This window comes from Babylonia areolata, chromosome 23, assembly GCF_041734735.1.
Source record: "Babylonia areolata isolate BAREFJ2019XMU chromosome 23, ASM4173473v1, whole genome shotgun sequence".
Lineage (NCBI taxonomy): Eukaryota > Metazoa > Mollusca > Gastropoda > Neogastropoda > Buccinidae > Babylonia > Babylonia areolata.
The window spans coordinates 51049835-51062440 of record NC_134898.1 but is presented as its reverse complement, the minus strand read 5'-3'; the positions used below and the strand labels follow the sequence as shown (position 1 = coordinate 51062440).

The window sequence follows — 12606 nt, the reverse complement described above, 5'->3', positions numbered from 1 at the left end:
TCTTGTTGTCACACTGACCATGGTAGTTGGCAGCATGACTGTTGTCAGCACATGAACTGGTGTTTTGTCCTGCCACTAAAGCACAGCAACATGACCTGCAACCATACACACACACAAATGATCATGCAGGTCTGACTCTTTCTTCTTCTTATTCTAAATTATTTGTTTGCTTATTCCTTTGTTTATTCTAAATATTTATGTGAATGGAAGCATAATGTGGTAATTTTTTTACATGTAGTCAAAGAAAACCTTCTTAGATTTTTTTTAAATTTTTTTTTTTTTACAATATTACAAACAATAATGACAGCATCATCAGTATTAGTACTATTACTGACATTTCTATAGCATCTTGTTATACAAATGAACTCCATGTTATTGTAAAACAGAAAGTAAGTAAACATATGCATGCAATCACACACACACACACACACACACACACACACACACACACACACAACAAACATACACACAAACACACACACACACAGTTGTACACCTGAGCATGTGACATTGTTTTCTTTCACACACACACACACACACACACACACACACACACACACACACACACACACACAGAGAGATATATATATATATATACACACTCACCATTTTCAGTCCAATCACTGGTAAAAACACCAGCAAATTCGACCGTTTCCTCAGTGATTTCGTTGTCGGTGTCGGTCAGCTGGGACATGGTCAGGACTCGCTTTCCTCTCCACTGTAAACACCCTCTTCAGCGGCCGAATCTATTTCTAGTTCATTGGGATATGGTTCAAAATCACTGTCCGATGAATCAACATTATCTCCTTCAACATCGGAGCCTCCAGTTTGGATCATTTCCAAAGTAGCTTCAACGCTGTGTTGCGTTTGACCTCTCCTACCGTGTCGAACACTTTGACGCGATGCCATCTTGTCAAACAACTTGCAGAGCTGACTGAGGGTATGCTTCGTTGTCGTCTGCTAACGAGCGTGTTACTACACACACGCAGTGTGTGTGAATGAAAAGTTGGCCGGAGATAACTTAGAATCAGTTCTGCTTTTGAGTTTCATATCTGACACGTCACTCCATCAAGGCGACTTTTCAAAATCCAAATCCTCATATGCAGACATTGGCATCCAACGCTTTGTCCGATGACATCTGCATATGCAGGCAATGGCAGCGAGTGAGTTAATGTTTCCCATCTGAAGTCAGGTCCCCAATCACACCTGGCTGCAGTGAGTAAAGGGCCTTTCCCAAGGACACCTGGCTGCAGTGAGTAAAGGGCCTTTCCCAGTCACACCTGGCTGCAGTGAGTAAAGGGCCTTTCCCAGTCACACCTGGCTGCAGTGAGTAAAGGGCCTTTCCCAGTCACACCTGGCTGCAGTGAGTAAAGGGCCTTTCCCAGTCACACCTGGCTGCAGTGAGTAAAGAGCCTTTCCCAAGGACACCTGGCTGCAGTGAGTGAAGGGCCTTTCCCAAGGACACCTGGCTGCAGTGAGTGAAGGGCCTTTCCCAAGGACACCTGGCTGCAGTGAGTGAAGGGCCTTTCCCAATCACACCTGGCTGCAGTGAGTAAAGGGCCTTTCCCAAGGACACCTGGCTGCAGTGAGTAAAGGGCCTTTCCCAGTCACACCTGGCTGCAGTGAGTGAAGGGCCTTTCCCAAGGACACAACACCATGCCGAAATGGGGTCCCAAACCCTGATCACTGGTCAACACTAGTGGATTAGCAAACTGAAATGTAGTCAACTGGTCAACACTAGTGGATTAGCAAACTGAAATGTAGTCAACTGGTCAACACTAGTGGATTAGCAAACTGAAATGTAGTCAACTGGTCAACACTAGTGGATTAGCAAACTGAAATGTAGTCAATGGATTAGCAAACTGAAATGTAGTCAATCAAGTGTTAGCAGATATTAGTGTTACTGTCATTTTAATGGTCAGCAGCCAAGCCAGCAGTCTGCTGTTCTTTTCTTGACCTTATGTTCTCATTCTCACTAGTTTCTTTCTTCTTCTTCTTTTTTATTTTATTTTATTTTATTTTTTAACTTTTGATAGATCAAATTCTTCTTTCACAGTTCTTTTTCAATGAAAGACTTTGGAGTAAGTCTGTCAGTTTGATGATCTGATATTTCTTGGAAATGAATTAGTGTTTCATTTTGGTTCATTGTCAAGAGAACAAAGAACTTGTGCTGTTGTCCATTGTATAATTATCAATGTCAGTGTGTATTATATGTATTTGTGTGAGCGTTTCCATATGTTTTCATGATGTCAGTTCTTGCAATATATATATTCCCCCCAAAAAAATGTTAAGAGAAGAAAAAGAAGTGTGGATTTAATGATGTGTGTGTGTGTGTGTGTGTGTGTATACATGTGTGTGTGTGTGTTTATGTGTTCTTGTTTCCTTATAGCCTTTTCTTTTATTGACAGGCCCTTGGCACAGATATGACGGTGCTGCCTACTTCGAAGGAGCATTACATCAGACGACGTGGCAACGCATTAAGGGAATATTCACCTTTAAAAGCTCCAATGAGAGAGTTCACCATGATGCCATCAGCTCCGCTTACCTGTTCCTGCCATCTGCCGAGGAGATTTTGAAAGCTAGCTGCGCACCTGCTGCAGAGGGCCAGATAACAATGGAAGGTTACCTGGACAAAACCCTGCAGGTCATGAGCAGCCTGAAGCTTCAGATGCTGGACTCCAGGCAGATGTATACAGACGATGCGCTCGTTCGGAAGGTTTGTGGTTTGTGTTCTGTGGCAAAATCGCTGTTGTAGCAGGGGATTTTTTGAGGTTGTGAGTTTTGCACTGCTCATGCACTTCTTTTCAGTTGGTTATTGGGGCATTGTTTTTATTCCTGGCCAAGGATTTTTCACCACCTGAACTCCCTGATTCCCCTGAATCACTGGAACGTCCTCACCATGAACTGAGTTACAACATCAGGCTCTTCTCACGCAGGAATTAGAATTTAAACGAAAAAGTAACATGAAGTGTACCACTTTCATTTTCTGCACTAGGAAGCTGTTATTTATTCATTTATTCATTTATATATCTTTTTTTTTTATAGTGAATATGCTGCTATTTTTACATTGCGTCATATATTCTTGTTTTTTAGACTTTGATGGATGTACTGGCCCTGCCGCTGGCAAATCATCTTAGCCAGACCGGGACGGTGACACTGGGCCTGTTCATACTGCTCCTTGTGGAGGAGTTCACTTTGCCGGTGGAGACTGAGTTCATTCAGGTCATGTGCCGCTCCATGCTGATAAGCCCTGCTATGAACAACACCACCTGTGCCGACCTCGACAGCATTGCCTCACACTTCCCCGCCAACATGGCCAACAAAATGTAAGTCATTGACGCAGAGAGCTTTCTTTGGTGCTGCTGTATTTAACACACATTTGCATGCATGAAACGTGACAGGCGCAAAAGCCGAGTGGTTAAAGCGTTAGACTTTCAATCTGAGGGTCCCAGGTTCGAATCTTGGTAATGGCGCCTGGTGGGTAAAGGTTGGAGATTTTTCTGATCTCCCAGGTCAACATATGTGCAGACCTGCTTGTGCCTGAACACCCTTCGTGTGTATATACAAGCAGAAGGTGAAATACACATGTAAAAGATCCTGTAATCCATGTCAGTGTTTGATGAGTTATGGAAACAAGAACATACCCAGCATGCATGCTCCCGAAAACGGAGTATGGCTGGCTACATGGCGGGGTAAAAATGGTCATACGCATAAAAGCCCACTCGTGTACATTGGATTGAATGTGGGAGTTACAGCCCATGAATGAAGAAGAAGAAGAAGCATGCAATGTTTTTGGTCAGTATTTTACTTTGCTGCTTCATTTTTGTGTGTACTTGAGATTGAGATGTGAACAGTTACCAGCCAGTTTTAACATACCCGTTTAAATGTTGAATTTAAGGTGACAAATTTCTCAGTCTCCAGTCTTGAAATTTAATTCAGGTATTATACATTATGTACAGCAGAACTTCTTAGAAATGATCATGAAATTGTCATGAAAAATAGATTTTTGTTTTTTGGGGGATTCATTGTTGGGAGGTAGGATGCTGGGTGCATACATGCATACACGTTATGTGTGCATGCACACACATACTTACACACACATGCATATATGCATGCACACAGACACACTTTTTCACTCTCTCACACAAGTCTTTCACTCTCACACTCACACATGCTTGCAAACACTCAGAGAAACAGAGAAACACTTGACACTTTGACACTTGACTCTTCACTGTCATTAACTTAACAGCCCATGTGACAGGGGGGTGCAGGGGAAGTTACAGTGTCATTTTTATCCAATCATCTGAAAAAGGTAAAACAAAAACGAGAAAGAGAGAGAGAGAGAGGGAGAGTGGTCATATATGTACTTATGATTCTTACAAGCATTGATTTTGTGCTGATTCAGGATAAAAAGATGATGAAATTGTAGTTATGTGCATATTGTGATCTCAGTGCAGTGGGGAAAATCAACCAAGAAAACCACTGAAATGTATCTTTCATTGGAAGAAAAAACCTTAAAAAGTGCAAATTAAATGCATTTCAATTAATGTGTTGAAGTGCTGTTTTAGAATTGTTTTACTTCAGTATTTTACTTTGCTGGTTTACTTTTGTGCTTACTTGAGACTGAAATATGAACAGTCACTAGCCAGTTTTAACGTAGCTGTTTAAATGTTGAATCTGAAGGGAGAAGTTGTTTAATCTCCAGCCTTTAACCACATGCTGTTGGCACTGTCTTTTGTAAACCATATGTCATTGTAATTGCTGTTTTGCCTATTTCGCTATGAGTCATGATACTTACTGTGTTTTCCAGTATCAGAAATGTTCTTTTTTTATGACACAGTTGGAATATCAGGAATTTCAGAAGAGCGGTGATCACTTGAACGGGAAATGAGGATATCCATGTAGCTCTGCATGGCCAGTTTGTTCAGAGGCACACTTGTTGTTTTGGGCTAATGAAGCGCAACCCCCATTCATGTAGTATTTTCAAGAACATGCAAATTGTTTGTATTATTTTTTTCCGACAGTGACTTTGCCAAGAAGATTTCAAAGCTGATCAACCAGAGTGACAATCAAGGCTGGTGGCAGTTCCGATCAGACCCAAGTTGGCTGTACTGCGTGCCGTTGTACCACTTCCTGCAAGGCAAGTCACAGCCTTTCCAGGACCCAGAGCCCTCCGCTGACTTCAGAATGTCTGGCGGCGAGTGGTGGGGACTGACAGGTCTGGACAGAAGGAAGAATGCCTTTAAAGAGTCCACCAAAGACTTCAGGTAACTCTTCTCGTATAATGTTTTCTTTTTTTGTTTGCTTGTTATTGTGATATATGTGTGTGTGTGTGTGTGTGTGTGTGTGTGTGTGTGTGTGTGTGTGTGTTATGCTAGGGTCCTTTTCATTGACTACAGCTCTGTGTTCAACACAATAGTACCATCAAAACTATATTTTTAACTGAAAGACCTCTCGCTGCCTGAATCAGTTTGTGCATGGATCCTTGATTTTCAAAGATGCAGACCGCAAGTTGTTAAATTTGGTGACCTCACCTCCTCCACATGTATTCTCAGCATAGGCACCCCACAGGGATGTGTTCTGTCCCCACTGTTGTACTCACTATTCACACATGACTGTGCAACTCGTAATGAATGTAACACCATGGTTAAGTTTGCCGATGATACTACTCTAGAAGGGCTGATTACGAACAGTGATGAGTCAAAATATAGGGAAGAAGTACTGAAACTTGTCAGTTGGTGTGATCAAAACAACTTAGAACTCAACGTATCAAAAACAAAAGAATTAATTTTAGATTTCAGGAAGACCAGATCTGACCCCTCACCACTTGTCATTAAAGTCAAGCAAGTAGAGATCATCAGCGAATTTAAATTTCTCGGACTGATCATTTCCAACGATTTAAAATGGGAGAAAAATACGGAAAAAATTGTTAAGAAAGCACAACAGTGCCTGTACTTTCTTCAGCACCTTTAAAAAGTTCGGAATTAGATAACGAGCAGTCATTGAAAGCATGTTAACCTTCGCTATTACTTTTTGGTACGGAAACATTTCCAAGGCAGAAGTCGCAGCCCTGAACAGAATTGTAAAAACATCATCGCAGCCCTGAACAGAATTGTAAAAACATCCACCAAGACTACTGGGGCTTATCTACCTTCTCTAGAAGACATATATTATAAGTGGCTACTCAAAAGAGCAAAATCAATCAGCCAGGACGAATCACATCCAGCTTTTGGGATTTTCCAGATGCTCCCCTCTGGTCGACGGTACAAAAGTATAAGGGCGAAAACCAATCGCTTCGCCAATAGCTTTTTCCCCAAATTAGTCAATGCCCTGTCTCTCGAACAAATCCAGTATGATAAATAGAATTGTGCAATCAACAACCATCTACCTGAAGATCTAGTCATCAGCCCCATCCACATGTAATATGAGGCTTCTGTTCAAACGTGTGTGTGTGTGTGTGTCTGTGTGTGTGTGTGTGTGTGTGTGAGAGAGAGAGAGAGAGAGAGAGTGTGTGTGTGCACGTGCGCATGCGCGCGCGCGCACGTGTGTGTGTGTGTGTGCAGTGTGTGCATGTGTGAGTATGCACAAGTTTTTTATATTGATATGCACTTGTATGTATCCTAATTTCTACTGTGTCTGTGTTTGTGTATGATTTTCGATTTATGTTCGTACCTTGTTTACATATATATATCTTCCACCAAAATATCCCATGCAATGGGCATTATCATGGTGAAGTGTGGGACAATATCTTTCTTTCTTAAAGACTTCTCCCGCACGTACCTTGCCATGTACTATCCCCGCCAGTATTCCTTGTGACCCCGGTACGCTTGGTAATAAAGACATTCTATTCTATTCCATTCTATTCTGTTCTATTCTAAACTTGATCGCGCTGTTCTGCATACATATAGTTGGAGCATGACCTTAGCATTGAAGCTGCTTCTCTTACATTTAAGCGGAAAAATATCATGATTTTTACAGAGACACTAAACACTTTAGGGGAAGTAACATGCTTGCAAGTGGATTTCCCTCCCTTCAAATGTGTGTGGCTGTTTGTGTGTGAGAGTTAACATGTTCTAAAGACAAACCCACTGAAATCAAAATTTAGAGTTGATGCATTCAGTGAGATGGTGACTCATCATCAACTCGATGTTTCAGACTGTAAAAAAAACTGAATTTGTGTTAGAACAAGACTCTGATGAAAATTAAGTAGTTGGAGCTTTTGTAGTGTTGTTTTTTAGTGGTTCAAATGGATATCAAGGAGCCGAAAGTGTAATTGATTATAGAAGAGTGATTTCAGTGCTTGTGACTGACATCATGGAATCTATTTTGCTCGGGACTGTTCGGATACCTTTTTGTGTGGACTGTGGAATAGTTATATCTGCAGCTACAGAGAAGAGTTCAGAATATTTCTAGAACTTGTGCATTGCACTTTCTTTTGATCACTGTTTTGTCTGTCTGACTGTCTGGGTTGGTTTTTTTGTGATTTTTCAAAAAATCATGAAAAATCATGTGATTTCTGGGTGCTCTGCTCAAGGTTGTGTCTGCGACTCCATTGAGTGAATGAATGAAGTTTGCAGTGTTGACCTCTGCAAAAGTCTGAATCTCATTTTCAAACTTCTGCACACCTGGTAACCACATGGCATTTTGGCTCACTGGGCATACTCCCTCATTTCATTCACATATGGTGCAGACACCAGATCTTTACAGTAAATATAAGGTACTCCCGAATGATAAAATGACCAAAATCAGGAAATGAGAAAGAAGTATTGCCAAGTAGTCAGTAATGAGTGATCTCTGTCATCTCGTTCACCTGTGGTTTTTGGCCAAGATTGTTGTGGTATGTAAGCTTAGAGATATTGAAATGCCCCACCCCCCACCCCCACCCCCCACACCCCATCATGAAACCACCAGGGAACTGACACTGATCATTTTGGCCTGCAATGACAGTGGTGTCAAGCAGCATCTGTTGAAGATCCTGTAATCCATGTCAGTAAGACTCACTTTTGATAAGAGATGTCCAATGTTTTAGACTACAGGTCTGTTTTGGGGGACTGTGTTAGTTGGAAACAGTTGAAGAAAAAGCAGAGTTTTAGAAAAGTGCTGAGTTTTAATCAATAAAGGAAGGCAAGGATGAACAGAGAAGTGAGTAGGGATCAGGCTGTAGACATAAAGAGTCGCTGGATGTGGGAGAAGAAGGTCAAAGTGGGAAGAAGAGGTGGGGTGGGGAAAAATATGGAGTGGTTGGGGGAAAATGCGGAGTGGGGGCAACAAAAGAATTGTTCATGGCAAAATTCTGTAGAAAAATCCAGTTTGATAGTAAAACAAAATAATACACTTTCAGACATACAACGAAAGGAAAATGAGGCATTCCACCCCCACAGAGAATCATGTCGGGGCAAAAAAGTCATGTTACAATACAAATACATTGTGATGGTACAGTTCTGCCCTGTGAGAAGGAGCTTTGTCAGAATTTCAGTTTGCGAATGGCCGTAAAAAGAGGGTGCTGTCAGGGATGCACAGGGGAGGTAACCTACTTCGGGAGGTTATCGGCCGTAGATACTTTTGTTTTCTCCGCATAGGCGGGTAGCAGTTTGCACAGGACAGGAATCAGACCCCTGCCGGAGTCTGCACTAGTGGGTCACAGTAAATATGTTACTTAAACGTAATTTTAGGAAGAAAATTTCCTTTTGAGTGCGTGATGAAGCATGCTTGTTAGGCCAGTGTGATGATGTGTTTTGTACAGGCTGGTTGTCGCTCGTGCTGCTGCCACATGTTATTGTGTTGTGATTATTACGTCTCTGTTAACCAGTGTTGGTGTGTCCACACTGATAGTGGTTTTTCCTCAGTGATTGTGTCTGTGCTGCCTGTGTTTTCTCTACACCCTGGATTTCTCTGCTGCGACTGAACAGCTCTGCCCCCTCCCCCTGGGCAAATGCTAGTAGGCTGGCCCCAGTCTGGCTCGAAAAAGTCAGTCTAGGATGGTTCAGTATTTAACTAAAAAGTGTAACTCTTTCTTTGCCCCCTTCTTAGGGTAGAAATACGGTCATAACTTCTACTTACCGGTAAGTCTCGTTTAACTCTCTCCATACGAACGGCGAAAGAGACGATGTTAACAGCGTTTCACCCCAATTACCATCATCAAAATATTGCAAGCGAAGGCTCTTATACTGAAGACGTGAATGTTGACAAAGAATACCACAATTCTGACGACGGAAGCTAAATGTTGGGTCATTCAGACACCCACTGGACATCCGAGGGGTCTGTGTAGAGGAGAAGAGAGGACTGGCCGTACTGAGTGAGTTAATCTTCCAGTTGTTATTGTTGGTGTTGGTGGTGGCGGTGGTGGTGGTGGTGAAGTCCACATAATTTATGCAGACGTGAGCAGCGTGCGGGAGCCTTGACCATTGCTCTGCTCTGTGAACAGGCTGCCCCTGGATGTGATCAACAGGCTGACCCCCAGCTTCCAGGTGGACCCCCTGTTTGTGCGAACGTTTGTCGCCTCTCTGGAGCTGGAGCCACTGCTGCCTGTCCTCATGTCAGTGCAGGTTCCTCTGGATGTGATGGCTGCAACACTGGCTCACCACATCCAGTATAAAGCATACCTGCAGGACGATCATAAGACAGTGAGTTTTGCTGTCCGCTTTCCTTTGGGTTCTGTTTCGGATTTGTTTCAGGTTCTTTCTTTATAAATGTGTTGGGTTGTTGATTGGTCTTTTGTTTTTTAGTTGTGTTTTTTCTTTTTCTTTTTCTGCTCATCTGAGTACCGCTAGCGAGTCTGTTATCATTATCTTGGAATGTGTGTGTGTGTGTGTGTGTGTGTGTGTGTGTGTGTGTGTGATATGTGTGTGTTTTTATGGTGTGTTGAAGTGCAAGTTTCTCTCTCTCTCTCTCACTCTGTGTGTGTGTGTGTGTGTGTGTGTGTGTGTGTGTGTGTGTGTGTGTGAAAGCATTATCAGAGCATGAAACAGTTTGGTTTAGTTTCTGTACCTGTGCCTTTGTCCAGTGTTCCCTCAAGATACAGTATTATTGGTATTGTGTTTCAGAAAATAGATGTGATCTTGGGCAAGATGGTTCATATGGCAAAGGAGAAAGCACAGGGGTGAGTTCTCTTTTTGGTGTGTGTGTGTGTGTGTGTATGTGTGTGTGCGTGCGTGCGTGCCATACATTGAAAGATGTTATAGTGTAGCAGTTCTTGCTTCATTAAATCCATCTGGTTCAGACACACATTGTACAGAGACAGACAGATACATTTGTATACAGAGATTCAGATTCAGATGATTTATTCATTTATAGGCCTAATTGTAGAGAGAGACATGGTGGAAAAAATGTTATTCAAAGATGAAACTTTATGACAGTTCTGAATCTTACAGTGTCTCCTAATTAGTCTTTTATAGGTGTTTTTGGTGTTGTGTCATTGTATCAAAAAATGTATGGAGATGGAAAGTTAGCTCTGATGGTCGAGCTGTTTATGTTGAGAGTTCACTTGTTTTCGGCCAGCATTTTCATGTTTTCCAAAGTTAATACAACAGAGTGGGTACCATAGTATAGATGTAGCAAAGCTGGGATGGGTGGTACATCTAGAACGCCCAACAAAATTTTCAGCACGAACTGCAACAGCAAATTCTTTATATCAAGACCCAATTTCTACATAAAAACAAATAGCAACAGATGTCATTTATTTAACAGATAAAATAAGTCTGCATTGTCATTCAGTTATGATCTCTATTAGTATCAGTATGAACATGAAGCATTAATGTGAACAAAAAAATATTCATACGGAAATGTTTTACAAAATATTTTTCACATGAATAATAACTCTTCTCTCAGTTCAAAGAAGGGAATAGGCAATGATTCTGAACACCACCCATCATATCAGTAATGATGTCAACACATTGCAAACATCTGAGCTCAAAACAATAAAATACACTGACAGTCCATAACATGATGTGCCTAGCTTTTGTCATGCTGACATTGTATGGTCTATCTCTTTCGAAAAAGTGACAAGCATATGACAGCGATAAACAGGAAGTGGTTGAAAGTTTGAATTGTCAAGATGGTGGCTGCAAGCAGATGTGTTGTGTGAAGTACAAGGAAACATGCATGCATTTTTCACCGGTAAAGTTTTGTGTGGTATCCAATATGTATTGCATATAAGATGGCACATACACAGAGCATAAAAGAATGGCGGAGGACATTGGTCTGTATGAGTGTACGTGTGTGTGTGTGTGTATACATGTGTGCATGCATGGGTACATGTGTTTGTGAGGTGCATTCTTGCATGTGCATATGTGTGTGTGCATGCATACATGCGTGTGTGTGTGTGTGTGTGTGTGTGTTGGGGGGTGGGGTGGGTGGGGGGGTGCATGCCATGCTGCGTATGAAGATCATGATACAAGCTGACAAACAAATGATTATTTCCTTGCTCCCAGGAAACCTCCCCAAGACCTAAAGGAGCTGAAGTGCAGTGCCCAGATTGTGAGCGTTCTACAGGAACAGATGCTGAGGAACAAACGACTGTTGATGGAAACCAGCCTGATGTATGGCACACAGCTGGCCTTCCTGGCCATGGATCAGGTGGCCCTGGCTGAGGAGAGGGCGTGTCAGCAGACTGGGGGTGTGCAGGCGCAGAGCTGGAGGCAGGAGGCCAAAAGAGTCACAGAATCTTCCTGTGACTGGCTGTCTTTCAGCTTTCGGTACTCCCATACACGTTCCTCTGCTCTCCAGGTAGGGTCTGGTATTTGTCTTGAAACAGTCACTGATAGGGGATGGTTGTGTGTGTGTGTGTGTTGGGGGTGGGGCTGGGGGAGGGATGTGTGTTTGTCTCTGTGTGTGTATATGTGTGTGTGTGTGTGTGTGTGTGTAGGTGTTTGCGTGTGTGTGTGTGTGTGTGTGCATGTGTGCTTGTGTGTCAAAACTTCATGAGGAACAGCTGTCCACTGTTTACATAGACTTGTATTGATTTTGGTGAACAGTTACAAAAGCATGTTGGGTTCTGCTGCTGTCAGGCATCTGCTGGCTTAGCAGATGTAGTGTAGTGTTTGTGGATTTGTGCAAACGCAGTGACGCCTCCTTAAGAAACAGAAACTAAGATTTAGTTACAAAAAGCCCTGTGTGTGTGTGTGTGTGTGTGTGTGTGTGGGTGTGTGAGCACATGGGTGCTTTTTTTTCAGATGTGGGACAAACTGATAGCCAAAGTGGAGGAAGACGTAAGACATGGTGATCTGAAGCAGACTGTGAAGAAGATGCTGGCAGATGGCTTTGAAACCAAAATGGGACTGGTAAGCAGAAAGCTAGAAAGACTGTTCAACAAAACAGACTGCTGTACTCCTATCTGGAAGAAGTTGAAGAATAAAGACTGTTTCACACAATAGTTTATTGTGCATAAATTTGCATGCAATTGCAGTATAGAGACTTGAGTTTACTCCTGATATATATTTTTTTAAGTGTCAGGGGTATAAGTACCTTTAGTTCTGAGGGAGTGAATAGATTGAACTCTTAGGGAAATGAAGGTTTGATTTTAAACTGATCTTGACAGTTTTGAATTTTGAGTGGTTGTACTTCTAAATATGTAATTTGCTGATGCAGGTTTGTTCTTCTGTTCTTCAG

General features: G+C 42.2%; 1 protein-coding gene across 1 annotated transcript in view; it reads left to right on the top strand.

The window, feature by feature from the left end:
* LOC143297897 (E3 ubiquitin-protein ligase rnf213-alpha-like) overlaps nucleotides 1–12606 on the top strand; it is a 226109-nt gene that overhangs the window by 24856 nt on the left and 188647 nt on the right. Inside the window, 7 exon segments of the mRNA XM_076610432.1 lie at nucleotides 2409–2716; nucleotides 3094–3326; nucleotides 5025–5267; nucleotides 9425–9623; nucleotides 10044–10099; nucleotides 11430–11724; nucleotides 12171–12278. Coding sequence (XP_076466547.1) covers nucleotides 2409–2716; nucleotides 3094–3326; nucleotides 5025–5267; nucleotides 9425–9623; nucleotides 10044–10099; nucleotides 11430–11724; nucleotides 12171–12278 — 1442 coding nt within the window.